This window comes from Bison bison, unplaced genomic scaffold, assembly GCF_000754665.1.
Source record: "Bison bison bison isolate TAMUID 2011002044 unplaced genomic scaffold, Bison_UMD1.0 scf7180017864198, whole genome shotgun sequence".
Classification (NCBI taxonomy): Eukaryota; Metazoa; Chordata; class Mammalia; order Artiodactyla; family Bovidae; genus Bison; species Bison bison.
Genome location: NW_011494770.1, coordinates 8,085,524 through 8,100,913, shown reverse-complemented (window position 1 = coordinate 8,100,913; position 15,390 = coordinate 8,085,524). Strand labels below are relative to the sequence as shown.

Genomic DNA, 15,390 nt, shown 5'->3' with positions numbered 1-15,390 from the left:
AAAGCTCAACATTCAGAAAACAAAGATCATGGCATCTGGTCCCATCACTTCATGGGAAATAGATGGGGAAACAGTGGAAACAGTGGCAGACTTTATTTTTCTGGGCTCCAAAATCACTGCAGATGGTGACTGCAGCCATGAAATTAAAAGACGCTTACTCCTTGGAAGGAAAGTTATGACCAACCTAGATAGCATATTGAAAAGCAGAGATATTACTTTGCCAACAAAGGTCCATCTAGTCAAGGCTATGGTTTTTCCAGTGGTCATGTATGGATGTGAGAGTTGGACTGTGAAGAAAGCTGAGCACCAAAGAATTGATGCTTTTGAACTGTGGTGTTGGAGAAGACTCTTGAGAGTCCCTTGGACTGCAAGGAGATCCAACCAGTCCATTCTGAAGGAGATCAGCCCTGGGAGTTCTTTGGAAGGAATGATGCTAAAGCTTAAACTCCAATACTTTGGCCACCTCATTTGACGAGTTGACTCATTGGAAAAGACTGATGCTGGGAGGGATTGGGGGCAGGAGGAGAAGGGGACGACAGAGGATGAGATGTCTGGATGGCATCATGGACTCGATGGACATGAGTTTGAGTGAACTCCGGGAATTTGTGATGGACAGGGAGGCCTGGAGTGCTGATTCATGGGGTGGCAAAGAGCCAGACACCACTGAGTGATTGAACTGAACTGAACTGAACTGAACTTAAAATAATTTGTAAAAGTTCCTGTAACCAAAATCTCTGGAGTTACCTTGTTTCTATCATTCCCTAAACCTGATTGCTCAGCAAACCCTTTTATTCTCAGAGCCAACTCATTGCTACAAAGTATATTCATTTTGTAGTGGGAGGGGGTGGGGGTGTGGGAGGGTTATGTAGACCATAGGTTACTCTGTTGCATGCAGTGAACTATAATTGATACAATATTATCCAAATTTTCTATTACTTGTCCTAATATAAAAAAGGAACAGCTGTCATTTACAAATAAAGAAACCATTTGTAATCAGAGACGAGGGAAGCTGACAGCAACTACAGCTAAGTGTCATGTGGCTGAAGTCATACAATATCTCAAAATGACTATGGCAGACCACATAGATGCTCAACATTTACTAAAAGTTAAAATTAGTGTTTAAATGATGCCATAGAATGTCCAAACCATGTGCTAAAGAGCATCTCATCAATTCTCTGCTTCATTTTATAGCCGAAGCACTTTTGAGACCCAGAGATTAGAAGTACTTTGACCAAGACTACAGAGTCAGAAAATAGTATAGAGTGGAATCTATATGAAGAATTCTTAACTACCAGTCTGCCTTTTAACTTCTTTGTTAGGGTTAAAACTGGTTGTGTAAGAAGGACTTTTTTTTTCCCCTTTAATGTATGTGCTTAGTTGCTCAGTCGTGTTAGAGCCTTTGCAACCCCAGGGATTGTAGCCCACCAGGCTCCTCTGTCCACGGGCATTCTCCAGGCAAGAATACTGGAGTGGGTTGCCATGCTCTCCTCCAGGGGATCTTCCCAACCCAGAAATCGAATTGCAGGCAGATTCTTTACTGTCTGAGTCACCAGGGAAGCAGTCCCCACCCCCCACCCCCCCACCCCACCCCTTTAATATTTTAAGTTTTAAGCACAGCAGCAGACCTGCCTTCATTCCAATGATTCTTCAATAAAAACTGCAGTTGTCGAGTACATGTTAGTGCATCGGGACCCATTTTTCAAAAAAAAAAAAAAGTTACACAGATAACAGCAGAGCTGGTCTATAGGAAGCAATATTGGGAGCTGAAATTTTGCACACCCAGGTTCTCCTTGTTGGCCAAGTGAATAAATTGCCCATGTTGCTGGTTTACAATTAGTTTATTCATGAATATTAAGTATTGCCTCTAATTGTTTCGTTCCTACCAATCCTGAACCAGGCCTATGGTGAGCTGCCACAGCACCCAGACAGCTCTGGGTAGCATCTGGTAGCAAGAAAAACAAGGGCTGAGGAAACATTTTTAGTAATACTTCAGAAAACTTACACATTATTTTTACAAACTGCTACTTAGAAACTTCATTAATCTATTCCACTCCACTCTCATTCATCTATTTTATTCTTTTTTATGGTGTTTCCTCCCACCAACTGCTTTCTCCTTTGATTTGTCCTTTGATATAATTGGATTCTGCCAGAGCTATTTTTCAGCTACAATTATTTTTCTTCAATATGTTTAAAATCATATGCTACATAAGCCAAGGCTAGACCTATGTTCTGGAGCTTCAGCAGGATAATAGTTTTGAGTTGTTTTCATGTTTTTAGCTTCCATTTCCATCCATTATATTTATTTCTACTCCCCAAAGTGGAAACATTTAAAAGTTTTCAAATTAAAAGTGGTTTTCTGGGATTCCCAAAGCCTCCAACTAGCTCACAACAGGCATAAATTTGTCACAGTAGATGTCAACATGGCTTTCTTTTTGGTGTGCTGACTATCCAGATGCTTCTTTAATCTTATTTCATTTCATGAATTCATTTAGTACACACTGGTTTAGTGACTCCAATATGTAAGTCACGGTACTAAATGCCAGATGCTTTAGGATAGGAGAAAGGTTATATTAAGAACCTTTCCATGTATTCTCCTGTGAAGTTATTTATAAGGTAAGTAACTATGTCACTGGAGAAGACTCTTGACAGTCCCTTGGACAGCAAGATGATCAAGCCAGTCAATCCTGAGGGAAACCAACCCTGAATACTCACTGAAGGACTGATGCTGAAACTGAAGCTCCAATACTTCAGCCACCTCATGTGAAGAGCTGACCCACTGGAAAAGACTCTGATGCTGGGAAAGATTGAAGGCAGGAGAAGAAGGGGCTGACAAAGGATGAGATGGTTGGAGGGCATCACCAACTCGATGGACATGACTTTGAGCAAGCTTTGGGGGTTGGTCATGGACAGGGAAGCCTGGTGTGCTGCAGTCCATGGGGTCACTAAGAGTCGAACGTGACTGAGACTGAACAACAGCTACTACTTCACAGGCAGTGGTGAACACTTTTAACAATTATCTCTTTTTACTCCTCATAATATTCTAGTATTATCACTTTACTGGCTCAGAAAAATAAGCCATTTGCCAAAGGCCACAGAGTTAGCCAGAATTTGAACTCAGCTCAGCTACGCCCCACCACTCCCTGATATAAAATCTTTCCTGTGCACTGGTTTAGCTTCTGTTCCCACTTTTGGTCTTTTAAGTAAAGCTTTTTTCAGTTCAGCACAAACATCTTTCCTAGTATTTAAACTGTTCTTCATCCCCTTCTTTTTTGACATCTGTCGTGGGTTGAATTGTGTCCCCACAAAATATATAGGTCAAAGTCCCAACCCCAGCACTCCATATCAAGACCTTATTTGGAAATAGAATTATTCTATATATAATTAATTTGGACACAGAGACAGATATGCACACAGGGAGAACATCCTGTGAAGACTGGAGTTATGCTGTCACAAACGAAGGAACATCAAAATTGCTGGCAAACCTCAGATGTTAAGAGAAAGGCATGGAACAGATTCCCCACCTTAGCGGTAACCAGTCCTGCAAATACCTTGATTTCAAACTTCCTGTCTTCAAAATTATGAGAAAATAACTTTGCTGTTTAAGCTACCAGTTTGCCATACTTTGTTATGGCAGCCTTAGCAAACTAGTACATCTACACTTAAACGATTCAGAAACTCAGATTTCTACTGTTGTGTCTTTTTCTGCTTGACACTGCAATATTCCCCTTCTCTGTTTATGTGATTTTTTACATGATGAAGGTAGAACCAGTGGTATCATTGCCAAATGTGAGATGTCAAGAGTTATCTTTGAAATCTTGATCTCCCTCCCACATTTGGGCAATCATCCAAATGGCTGAAGGCTTAGAAGCATCAGCTTTGAAGTCAATGGGGCTCAAATACCAGTTTCCACATTTACTAGCTGTGTAGCTTGGGCAACTCCTTAAGCCTAAGTTTCTTTCCCCATTAAAAGGGCTAACACCACCACTACCACATGAAGTTTCGACGATACTTAAGGGAGAAAATACAATAATTAGTACATAAACTGACATCTAAACAAAATTACCTATTATCATTAACGTTTCTAAAACACACAAACTTTAGAATTTATTTTTCATAGGTATTTCAGACACATATTTGTATACATTGTTTAAGCGTTATAATCTGCCAGTATGAGAGTGACTCTAGCTATTAACTCCCCTGAGGCCTTCAGGTGTTATCAACTTTGGCTCAAATCTTAATCTCACCACAAACATGAGAGCAGCAGGAATAAATATACTCATCTTTATAAACTGTTCCCCACCTCCCAAAAGCTCGATAGTTAAGTGAATAAGTGAACAACTTTTTAGGATGAGCTATGGATGGAAATGAGTAGGTTCAACATGTATACAACAAAAGCTTGAAAGTTAATATTGAACAACATGGATTAAAATTCCATTACATCATTGCTCTGGCTAATTCTACCTCACACTCTGAACACGTTACTCATTGTTTTTTGTTTTTGTTTTTATTTTCCACAGTACTCAAAAATTTAACATTATCTGTTTGTTCTTCGTTGTTCGCTGGATTCATGGGTGCTAGAATCCCAGGGACGGGGGAGCCTGGTGGGCTGCCGTCAATGGGGTCGCACAGAGTCGGATACGACTGAAGCGACTTAGCAGCAGCAGCAGCAGCACCTATCAAACGCTTAATAATTGCTGTCTTGGCTACTTGTCAGAAGAGTAAGTTAGAACACAAGAAATGAAATCAGGCTGTATTTCATTACCATGTATTTCATTAGCGTTCGAAATGCTGGTGGGGGAATGGTCAGTCAATGCAAAATTCAGAATATTGCTTTCTGAGAAAGTCAAAGTTAAAACTGACTTCTCAGAGAAGATTCCACTAACTCCGCCAGTCCTGGAAGGCGAAATTAACGCCGGATTCCTCAAAGACTACGTTTTCTTCTCTGTATTCCCAGACCCTGTCCCTATGTTTGGTACACCGTGTTTCAAATGCACCTGCTGAATCCCGATTTGGGCGGGATTACGAATCCACGGGGCAATTTAGCCTTAAAAACAAAACAAAACCCTAAAAACAAAAACCCCCAAACCAAAACTTCTTTTAGAATCAACTACATTAGGGAACCGTAACCAATCATTAGGCTGGCCAGGGGTTTCACTTAACAGTGGTCAGCAAAGTGGAATTTGAGATGCGCTTCCGAAGTAGCGAAAACGTGTTGGCTGTCGTTTCAGGAAAACACAGACACACAAGCACGCGCGCAATCACCCACAGACTGACAAATCACGAACATTCAGAGTGACTTAGAAACGAAGCGAGAGTGTGCCGCTCAGGGAGGCCCAGTTAGCGGGGTCGACAGGAAATTACAAGTACGGCGTAGTAAGGGTTAAAATTTGGCACCCTACTCCAGTACTCTTGCCTGGAAAATCCCATGGACGGAGGAGCCTGGTAGGCTGCAGACCATGGGGTCACGAAGAGTCGGACACGACTGAGCAACTTCACTTTCACTTTTCCCTTTCATGCACTGGAGAAGGAAATGGCAACCCACTCCAGCGTTCTTGCCTGGAGACTCCCAGAGACAGAGGAGCCTGGTAGGAGGCCGTCTATGGGGTCGCGCAGAGTCAGGCACGACTGAAGCGACTTAGCAGCAGCAAGGGTACAGAGGAGGAAGGCATGGCAACCTACTGCACTGTTCTTGCCTGGAGAATCCCATGGACAGAGGAGCCTGGTAGGCTGCAGTCCATGGGGTCGCACAGAGTCGGACACGACTGAAGCGACTTAGCAGCAGCAAGGGTTAAAATTAGTTTTCCACCTCAGCCTGGGGTGCCTGGGCTCCCAGAGCTTTAAAAGATCGCGCGGACAGCAGAGCCGGGCCCTTCTCGCGCTCCGTAGAAGAAGCTCTCTGGGCCTCCGCAGGCCGCGCCTCCAGCGGGAAATGACGTTAAGAAGCTGCCCGCGCTAGTGCCTGCTTCGTGAGCCAATGACCGGCCGAGCAGAGTCAGAAAGTTAGTAAGAGTCCTGTCTCAGGACCGCCTCAATCCGGAAACAGAAATTCTCCAGGCCCGGCATTGCCAGAGCCAGCTCTTCCATAGAAGGGAGTGCGCACGCGCCCAGGGGTCCTGGAAAACCCTTAAATCCCGTCATGCGGGCGCAGTCGTTCTCTTTCCCTGCCGCCGCGGAGCCGCGCGGAGGCGGAGGCTCGGGGTGAGTGAGGCAAAGTAAGGGTGTTGGTTATGCAGCGTGGCTGCATTTTACTTGGAGTTGGCGTTGAGTATGTGGGGCTAATCGGGATCATTTCTTTAACTTATTGCTGTTTGTTTTGCAGTGCATTCAAGATTCGGCTCCACCCGTAACCCACCGCCATGGCCGAGGAAGGGTGAGCCCAGGGCTGGGTGGTGGGGCGGGCAAAGCGTGGGCCTGGACCCAGTCGCGTGGTTTCTAGATGTGCCCTGGAGCCGTAAGCGCATCTGGCCTACCTTGCTGATGACTGCCGAGTCCAAGGCGTTAGATTGTGGGCGAGAATTTACCACATTAAAAAACTTCAAATTTTTGTTTTTTAGCATTGCTGCTGGAGGTGTAATGGACGTTAATACTGCTCTGCAAGAGGTACTGAAGACCGCCCTCATCCACGATGGCTTAGCACGTGGAATTCGCGAAGCTGCGAAAGCTTTAGACAAGTACGTGTATCAGTCTCAATACTGTGGGTTGTTGGAACCGGAGCAAAACTGCAGCCGAGGGAAGAAAGCGTGAAGTTCATGGTGTTAGCACAAAAGTTCTGAATGACATCCGTTCTACAGGAAACATAGGAAAAGGTATCAGCTCAGAACTCTAATGGCCCGCTGAGTGTGTGGGTTTTGAATGGGGATGAACGTTTGATTCTTGAAGTAAAACTACAGTGTTTGAATGATGACTTAAGTTGTCGGATACCCCTTCACTCCTTCTATGAGTGAAATCTCATAGTCTGACAAACCTGTAGATTTGGGGACTAATTTCATTGTTAGTTCGGGAATAGATGGGAACCTTCATTTTGAACTTCGGAGACTTAAACCACTAAATTACTGTGGCAGAAACATTTGGATTTAGCATGAAGTCTCCACTGTTCCTGCCTGGAGAATCCCAGGGATGGTGGGGCCTGATGGGCTGCTGTCTATGGGGTCGCACAGAGTCAGACACGACTGAAGCGACTTAGCAGCAGCAGCAGCAGTTAGTAGTAGCTGTAGGGGTCAATGTGGATGAGACATACTTGTAAATTTACTCAGTGAGGTCTTTGGGCTGGTTATCTTGGCAAAACAACTGTTTAAGATTTAAAGCCAAAATTAAGGACCACTAAGCTGCAGTCCATGGGATCGCGAGGAGTCGGACCGACTGAGGGACTTCACTTTCACTTTTTATTTTCATGCATTGGAGAAGGAAATGGCAACCCACTCCAGTGTTATTGCCTGAAGATCCCAGGGACGGGGGAGCCTGATGGGCTGCCGTCTATGGGGTTGCACAGAGTCGGACACGAGTGAAGCGACTTAGTAGCAGCAGCAGCAAGCTGAGTGAATTTAAATCTATTAATTTGGGGTAAATTTGCCAGTGGAACCAGCCTTTCTTGGAAAGCTGGTAGAATCTACTTTACTATTCTGCAGGAAAATACTGTGCAATATTAGATTGGGCCCAGTAACAGGTAACAGTTAAACAGTTGCTATATGTGAAATTTAGAGTTTTACAAGTTTTTGAAGATTAGGTGGTTCTATAGACAGATCGAAGTAAAGAAATAATATGCTTTCTGGCAGCTACTTCAAACTGAAGTTGTGTTCTCCAATGCCTGGTTAGGTTTTTGCCAGTGTATCCAGTGCAAAGATAATTCTCTTACAGACTGCAGGTGGATTTAGACCCAAATTTTAGTTTCTGTTGGATTTTGCATTTCAGGCGCCAAGCCCATCTGTGTGTGCTCGCATCCAACTGTGATGAGCCTATGTATGTCAAGTTGGTGGAGGCCCTTTGTGCTGAGCATCAAATCAACCTGATTAAGGTAAGTTACTCTTTGGATTTTGTTTTTGTGAAAGAGAAATCAGCTTATTGTAAATTAGGCCAGTTACAGACGTGTGTCCACATAAAGGTTATCCATAATTTTTGTCATACCAGAGAAAGTTTGTAAAGAACTCTTCTGCAGGTCTGAAAAGCATCACAAACTTGGCATTTGTTGGCTATGCTAAAGCTAGTTAGGGAAGCATTTTTATTCCTGAAGATTTAAATGCTAGTTTTACGTTGATACAGAATAACCTGCGTAGGGTATTGATAGGTTTCTTTGGGCTGTACATGATGACAACTGGCTCCCTCTACTGAACCGTGGTGAGGAAACTGCCATGTCACCCTATCTGACTACAGCCACCTTTCATCTAATGTATTGTCAGTAGTATTAGTGCCTACTTGTGTGGTGATTTATTTTTGTTCTTATTCCCTCTAATAGGTTGATGACAACAAGAAACTAGGGGAATGGGTAGGCCTCTGTAAAATTGACAGAGAGGGGAAACCTCGTAAAGTGGTTGGTTGCAGTTGTGTGGTGGTTAAGGTAAGCTGATATTTATGTTTGGCATAAATGTTGTACTGGGTAACCATGTCTGTTTGGAGAAGTGATACTAGTTACATTACCATGCAAAACTTAAAAGCTTAAAAGTGATCTAGGGTTCATTATACAAAGTATGACTGTTAAATTTTGTGGTTAGATTTTTGTCCCATCCTTGTGTATATTACAGACACAAACAAGTTACGGTAAAATTGTCAGAAATGACACAACGTGGAATTTTGTGTGAATATTTGAATGAGTTTTATGTAGATACCTTCTGTCCAAGTGACGTTAGTGTGTCAGATGATTGTTTTTCAGTGTGTTAGTCATGCAGTCATATCTGACTCTTTGTGACCCCACGGACTGTAGCCCACCAAGAGCCTCTGTCCGAGGAATTCTCCAGGCAAGGATACTGGAGTGGCTAGCCATTCTCTTTCAGGGGTAATCCTGACCCAGGGATCAAACCCGGGTCTCCCACATTACAGGCAGATTCAAAACAAGCAAAAACATCTTGGTGATTGATTCTGATATAGAAAGTGAAAATGAAACTCATGGTGCTGGATAATACAGTTGTATCAGATATAAATATTGAATGTAATAGTTCTCAAAGTGTAAATGAAATAACAATTTTTGGCCAGGCCACAGGTGTTAGTTTCAGCAAAAATCTCCTGGTCAATAATTACAGAGTTAACCCTGTAATAAGTCTTAAAAGCAAATGTGTAATTCTCAACAGACATAAAGTCTTTCTTACAGAAAAAGGAAATAAGCCATAATTAAGCCAGCCAAAGAATCTGCTAACCTGAATGTGTTTCTGCAGAAATTTAGAAAATGCTGGCAATAGGAAAGCCATGTTACGAGCCTTAAAGACATTGAAGTCATTAAGGTCCCTGAAAATGGCTACAAGGCATTTTAATGGTGGGAAATACTTAATAAGGTGTGCTTTTTTTTTTTTTTTTTTGGTAAAGCTTCACTAACTGGTGCTAACAACTTGGGAGTTTGTAAATTTTAGTAAAATCACATTTGTTTTTTAGGACTATGGCAAAGAATCTCAGGCCAAGGATGTCATCGAGGAGTACTTCAAATGCAAGAAATGATGAAATAAACTGATTTCTTGTTTTCCATCTCTGGCTTTTTATTTGGGGCAGGAAAATTAAAGTGTGTTAATGAAGGACAAAAGATTCATTGTAAAATAACTGGATGCATGCTGTTTGTCCTGCTTTCTAAGTGAAAGCATTTTTCCCAACCAGTAAGTAATTTCATTTGGCAAGTAGAGCCCAAGTGAAGATAGGCTTGGTGATGGTCAGGGTTTTATTGGGTGGGTGTTTATGACTGACAGACTAATCTATAGCCTAGAAAAGTAAACTGGACAAATCAGCAACATGCAAAGGGAACTGGATTGGATTTAGGCTGTGGGGCACTAGAAGGTACGTGAAGTGCAGGTGTGCTTTTGTACAGCCCATTAGGGTAGGTCAGGGTTTCTTGTTTAAATATCAGTCACAGAAACATGTGCTTTCATGTACTCAAGTCCCCAAAATTCTCACGGAAAGGCAATGGTGATCTGTGTACTTGAAGCCTCAGTCAAGTTGAGATTGTAGGAATATGAAATTCCCGTATAGATAACCAAGTGGGGTACTTTGAGTTTCTCTTAGTTTACCAGTCTAAGTATGCAGTGACAGGGCACATGGGAAAAGGAATTAGTTTTAATTGCAGTTTCTTTATATGTCTTAATAGATTCTCTGTATATTTGGTGCCGTTTGAGTGTGTTTATGCAGTGGGAAAACCATATGTTTGATCTTTTATGGGAAATAGTGTAATTCAGGCTAGGAAAAATAGAATTACTGCAATGTGCATTTTCATACTGATTTCGCTGGCCTCTCGAAATTAGTGCTAGGAAGGCTTGCTTTGGCCTTTGTTATTCTCAGTTCATGAAGTTGTGTCTGACTGCAACCCCATGGACCTGTCCATCATGGGGCAGTATAATGGCACAAAGCCCTTGATTAAGGGACATGAGTTTGAGCAAACACCAAGAAATGATGGACAGAGAAGCCTGGCAAACTGCAGTAAATGGGGTTGCAGAGTTGGGCAGGACTCAATGAACAACTGAATTTTTTCCCTTTTTTGTGTAAGAGTAAGGGGTTTCCCTGGTGGCGTAGCTGTAAAGAATCCACCTGCATTGTGGGAGACCTGGGATCAATCCCTGTATTGGGAAGATTCCCTGGAGAAAGGAATGGCTACCCACTCCAGTATCCTGGCCTGGAGAATTCCATAGATTGAGCAAGGCAGGCCAGTCTATGGGGTTGCAGAGTTGGACATTGAGTGACTTTCAGAGCAAGAGGAAGAGCTATTGATCTAGACAGTGGCTTTACTAGGCTCTTCATGAAGTAATTAGCTAGCTTGTGTTCCCCAAGCTAGATCTCTAGAGTGTCCTCTGCTCCTACCTTGTTTCACAGTCCATAGACACCAGGTTTCAATGGCCCCAGTGTTGGATCTGCACTGCTCAGTTGCAGTCATGTTCTTCATAATCTGTTCTACCTCTCCTGAGGTGCATCCTTCAAGACCCAGCTCTAAGAATTTTAGTTGTGATTTCTGGTTGTGACTTGTCTGTAGTTTATATGAAACTGAAGTTGCTCAGTTGGGTCGGACTCTCTGACTGTGACCCCATGGACTAGCCCACCAGGCTCCTCTGTCCATGGAGTTTTCCAGGCAAGAGTACTGGAGTGGGCTGCCATTTCCTTTTCCAGGGGATCTTCCCGACCTAGGGATCGAACCTTGGTCTCCTGCACTGAAGACTGACACTTACCATCTGAACCAACAGGGAAGCCCAGGTTTATCTGAGGGAGCTCATCCAAAATGTCAGGGCAGATGCAGGTATCTTTAGTGGGGAAAATAGCATTACCAAAGGAATTCTGGCCAGTCCATTACATGATACTGTTTTTTTCTCCCAGGGAGAGTGAGACTTCAGTTCACTTGAGCTACAAGAAAACCTCCATGGCAGTTTTTTTCCTGTTCCTAATTTTTTGTCTGGTCCTGACTTTATTAAAATTTCTAGTATGTGTATTTTTGGTAAGCCACTTCAAATTCTTAACAAAGAACAACCAGGACATCCATAGAAAAACTGTAAAAACGCTGTATCAGGCTGAGACCTGGAGGCAGTGAAACCACTGAGGGTAACAGGCAAGAAGGCCAGGGGTCTCCAAACGGAGGAAATAGCCTGCAAGTGTCAAACATTTTTACCTCTCATGTGGCAGGAGGAAAGAAACGAGCGATATTTTTTCCCTTCTCTATACAAATTTAAAAGGTTTCTCTTAAAATACTGTGTTGCCATAATGACACTTGGTTTCACCTGAAGTTAACTATTCTCAAACCTGGTGATAACCAATGCATTTTTATTGTAGAAATGTTTGTCTTAAACTATGCTAATGTGCTATGCATTTACCCCAAACTCTGTCTTCAAGTCAGTTCTGCCTCGTGGCTTAGAACCTACTTGACAAACCAGTATGTTATATTCAGATATTGTTCCCCTAATCTATGTAAACGAAACTATTTGTATGGTAATCTGTCCTACAAGATTCAAGTTAATCATTTTATGGCCCAGATGAACCATTTGGTGCCAAGATATCCCAAAATGCATCTTATAGGTGAAGGGCCTGGTGCCATTATGAGTTTTAAGACATTGCTTTCTTTCAATTAACAGACTGCTAGTGACTATAACATCCAGCTGAAGACCAGCAGGGGGGTACTCTTTCTGCTCCCTTCTGATGCCTATGTCAGAAGCTTTCTCTATCTCCATTATACTTAAATAAAACTTCATTACACAAAGCTCTGAGCGACCAAGCATGTCTCTGGCCCCAGACTGAATTTTTCTCCGGAGGCCAAGAATCCTGGCCATCTTTTCATTCATCAACAACTTTTCACCACTATATAGGTAGAGGTGTTACAAAGCCTGGAAACATGGAAATACCTGTTAGTATTACTGAAGACCAACCTAACCCTTAATATGGTGCTTGAATTTGCTTTTTTGATTGTCTATATAGATGAGTGTACAAAGAGCTGGGCTCAAGGAAAATGTTAGCCACAAGCAAAATTTGAGTGCACCCTACACTTGATCCATGGTGGGAAGAGAGGGTATTTAACCAAGGAGGGGAAATAAGATCTTGGCCTTCATTCCAGGCTGAGGTTGGGGCAGGTTGATGGCACAGAAGGATGGGCTTTGTCCCAGCTGGGGTCCTCATGAAGCTCAAGCTGCAAGGCAGAATTTGAAGCAGTAATATCTAAGAGCAGCGGAGGTGTCGTGGCTGGGCTGTAGAGGTGCCCAAAAGGCCATCACACCTTCCCAACCTCCCAGTGAGAACCTGTTGGGTGAAGTCTGAATCGTTGCAGGTGCTCAAGTGCTGGGGGAAGAGGAGTAGTTGGGGATCAAAGTCGAAGATGAATTTCCCAGAGGGTGATCAGTTTGGGCTATATAAATAATACATCAGTGTTTAGAAGGACTGGTGGTGATGTTGCTCTCGGCAAAAACTTCAACCCTTTTTAAAAAGCACTGCTTACACTTCGGATGGCATCAGTTCAGTTCAGTCGCTCAGTCGTGTCCGACTCTTTGCGACCCCATGAATCGCAGCACGCCAGGCCTCACACCTAAATTAATGCTTTATCACGTGTAAGATACTTTAGCTTTTTATCCAAAACCTACAAGGCCAAGTCACAGTCAGCTGATGAGAATTGCATTGCAACCTGGGTTTTGTTTGAAAAGACTTAGGGAGGTGGGTTACCCTGAGTTTTTTAAGACCTGCACTAAAATGGACAGTTTTCTAAGCTCTCTCCTAATTTATATGAAGCGTACCTTCCTTAAGAGTGTTGACTTATGTTCAGTGACTACCTTCACCACATACATTCCTAATTTGTTTTCAGTGGCACATTGGCTTTGGGAAGGGAGTGAACAGGAGAAGAAACCGAAGTGTTTTTGTAGGTAGAAGCTGAGCCTCAAATTTACTGTTAAGGAGCTAAACTGGGTTGTGAAACAAAGACTGGTGGTTATTCCATGGCTCCGCCAACCTGGAGGATTCCGTTAACCTTGCGTTTTCTGATGATAAAGGGTACATCTTAGTGGGATTTTTCGGTGCTATAAGGACAGAATGGAAGGGCATTTTCTTAAAAATATTGCTTATTTTTTAAGAAAATGTACAGTAAGACCACATTTTGTAAAAATTAAAGGAATATAAGGGCACATCCCTGCAGAAGAAAGAGTTACACATCAAGGTTTTAATGGTTGTTTCTGGAAAGGTGGGTGTTTTGCTGCTTTTGTTTGTTTTTTTTTTTTGCTTTAATGTGCATTGCATTTTTAGTAAAAAATTCTTGAAGAAATGAAAGAATGGTACAAGATATTCTTAGGGTTAATTTTAAGTAGCATTAACATAAAGCTTTAACAATTTTTTATGTTTTGCAAACACGTGGTTTGTCTAATAAAAATAGCATTTGGATGCATCAGTACAGGTTTAAAAGACTGAATTTAGACCTGGCCAGCAGAGGGCGGTAAGAAGCTAGTGTCAGAGCGACCTATCCGTGTGAAGACAAGCATAGACTATACTGCAAACTCCCGGTAGAAAAAGATTCTCCCACCCCCTGGAAAATTGTTGGGCTTTAGTGTACTATTTCTGGTTGCGCTTGCTTTTTTGTCGTGATATTGCAGAATCCACACTCCCTAGCTGGGGAAGTCAATAGTGGTGACTGACTACAACTAAGAAATTGAAACTCCACATGTTCCTAGAGGAAGAGGTTTTGCTCTGTGATAGTCGATTGTGTATTCTTATTAAGCCTCTTTCTCTGCCACTATACCAAGAATTTATCTGATGCCATCTGAAAGCCAAAAGGTTTCAGAGCAGGCCTATTCTGAAAAATGGGCATAATTTCAAAAGCAGCAAAGCCACAGCTGTACTCTGGATTATAACCCACTGTATAGCTCCATGGAAGCACTGACTTTGTTCTGAGCTGTATCTCTGGTGCCTAGAATAGTGCTTGGTGTGGTAGGTATTCAAATATTTTCTGTCGGATGAGTAGATATGAACTGCCAATTTATGTTTAGTTAATATGAGAGTTCTCTTCATAGGCTTAAATTCCTCAACCATTTTTGACACTTTAATTTCTTCTTCTTATTTTTTTCTGGCAACAGGATGACTCCAAGTTGGGCCCCTTCTAGACTAGGATGTTGCCAAATTGTCTGAACTTCCCCTGTCTCCAACTCTCCTCTAGGGAGCAGGGCAGAGAAACATATCCTATCACAATATGGGGTACATGGCTCTAAGAGTCTGAAAAAATAATTTTAAAAGCTATTATGAGACCCGGGAACAGTAAAAAGCACATGAGTTCAGGGAAACTTTTTACACTGCAGTGATTTCTTTTTGAAGCCTATTTATTGAGACACATTCCAACAGCACAGTATTGTACAACTGATGTGAATTAAACCTTACACAAATGTAGTATTTGTCTTTATTTTTCCATCTCTCAACTGCCCCCAACTAAAATTTACAAACAGATGTAAAAATCCCATTTGAACCTGGTTGGCTTGTTAGAGAAATATGGGGTCAAAGGCTTGTGACATTTTGTAGGGCTGACACCGGGTTAAAAGGAGCAAAATGCACATAAAAAAATAAATATGAGATCCATAAGGGGAAAATAAAGTATTAACATACAAAACGCTGCAAATTAAAAATCCTGTCTTCTCTTTTAGATTTGATGCTTGGATATACTTTAGTGAGTTCCAGGGGTCAGCAGATGTGTGGCTAAATGGGTGTGTGTTGTGTCTTGCTGGGAGGTACCTACCCACATGTGGATCATAAAGGGATACAGTT

At 42.3% G+C, this 15,390-nt stretch overlaps 2 protein-coding genes across 7 annotated transcripts in view; one reads left to right on the top strand and one right to left on the bottom strand.

Moving 5' to 3' along the window:
• The window catches only part of SLC18B1 (solute carrier family 18, subfamily B, member 1), a 47,722-nt gene extending 41,693 nt beyond the window's left edge, over positions 1–6,029 (bottom strand). For 2 of the 4 annotated variants that reach the window (XM_010844280.1, XM_010844282.1), the window contains exon 1: positions 5,807–6,029. The gene's annotated coding sequence lies outside the window, so the exon portion shown is untranslated. Of the gene's footprint in view, positions 1–5,413; positions 5,456–5,806 lie in introns of those variants that run through there. The other 2 variants (XM_010844279.1, XM_010844283.1) reach the window with 1 other exon arrangement.
• Positions 6,030–6,123: 94 nt separating this feature from the next.
• On the top strand, positions 6,124–9,666 carry RPS12 (ribosomal protein S12). Of its 3 annotated transcripts, none has more exons than XM_010844277.1 (6): positions 6,124–6,198; positions 6,320–6,370; positions 6,555–6,671; positions 7,909–8,011; positions 8,450–8,551; positions 9,577–9,666. In XM_010844277.1, exons 2-6 carry the CDS (start codon positions 6,357–6,359, stop codon positions 9,637–9,639), a joined length of 399 nt encoding a protein of 132 aa, XP_010842579.1. In that variant the 5' UTR covers positions 6,124–6,198; positions 6,320–6,356; the 3' UTR covers positions 9,640–9,666. The 3 variants fall into 3 exon arrangements, 2 of the variants coding, with proteins under 2 accessions (XP_010842579.1, XP_010842580.1); XR_825634.1 differs by having other exon boundaries at positions 6,144–6,198; positions 6,555–6,806; XM_010844278.1 differs by having other exon boundaries at positions 6,155–6,212.
• Positions 9,667–15,390: the final 5,724 nt, after the last annotated feature.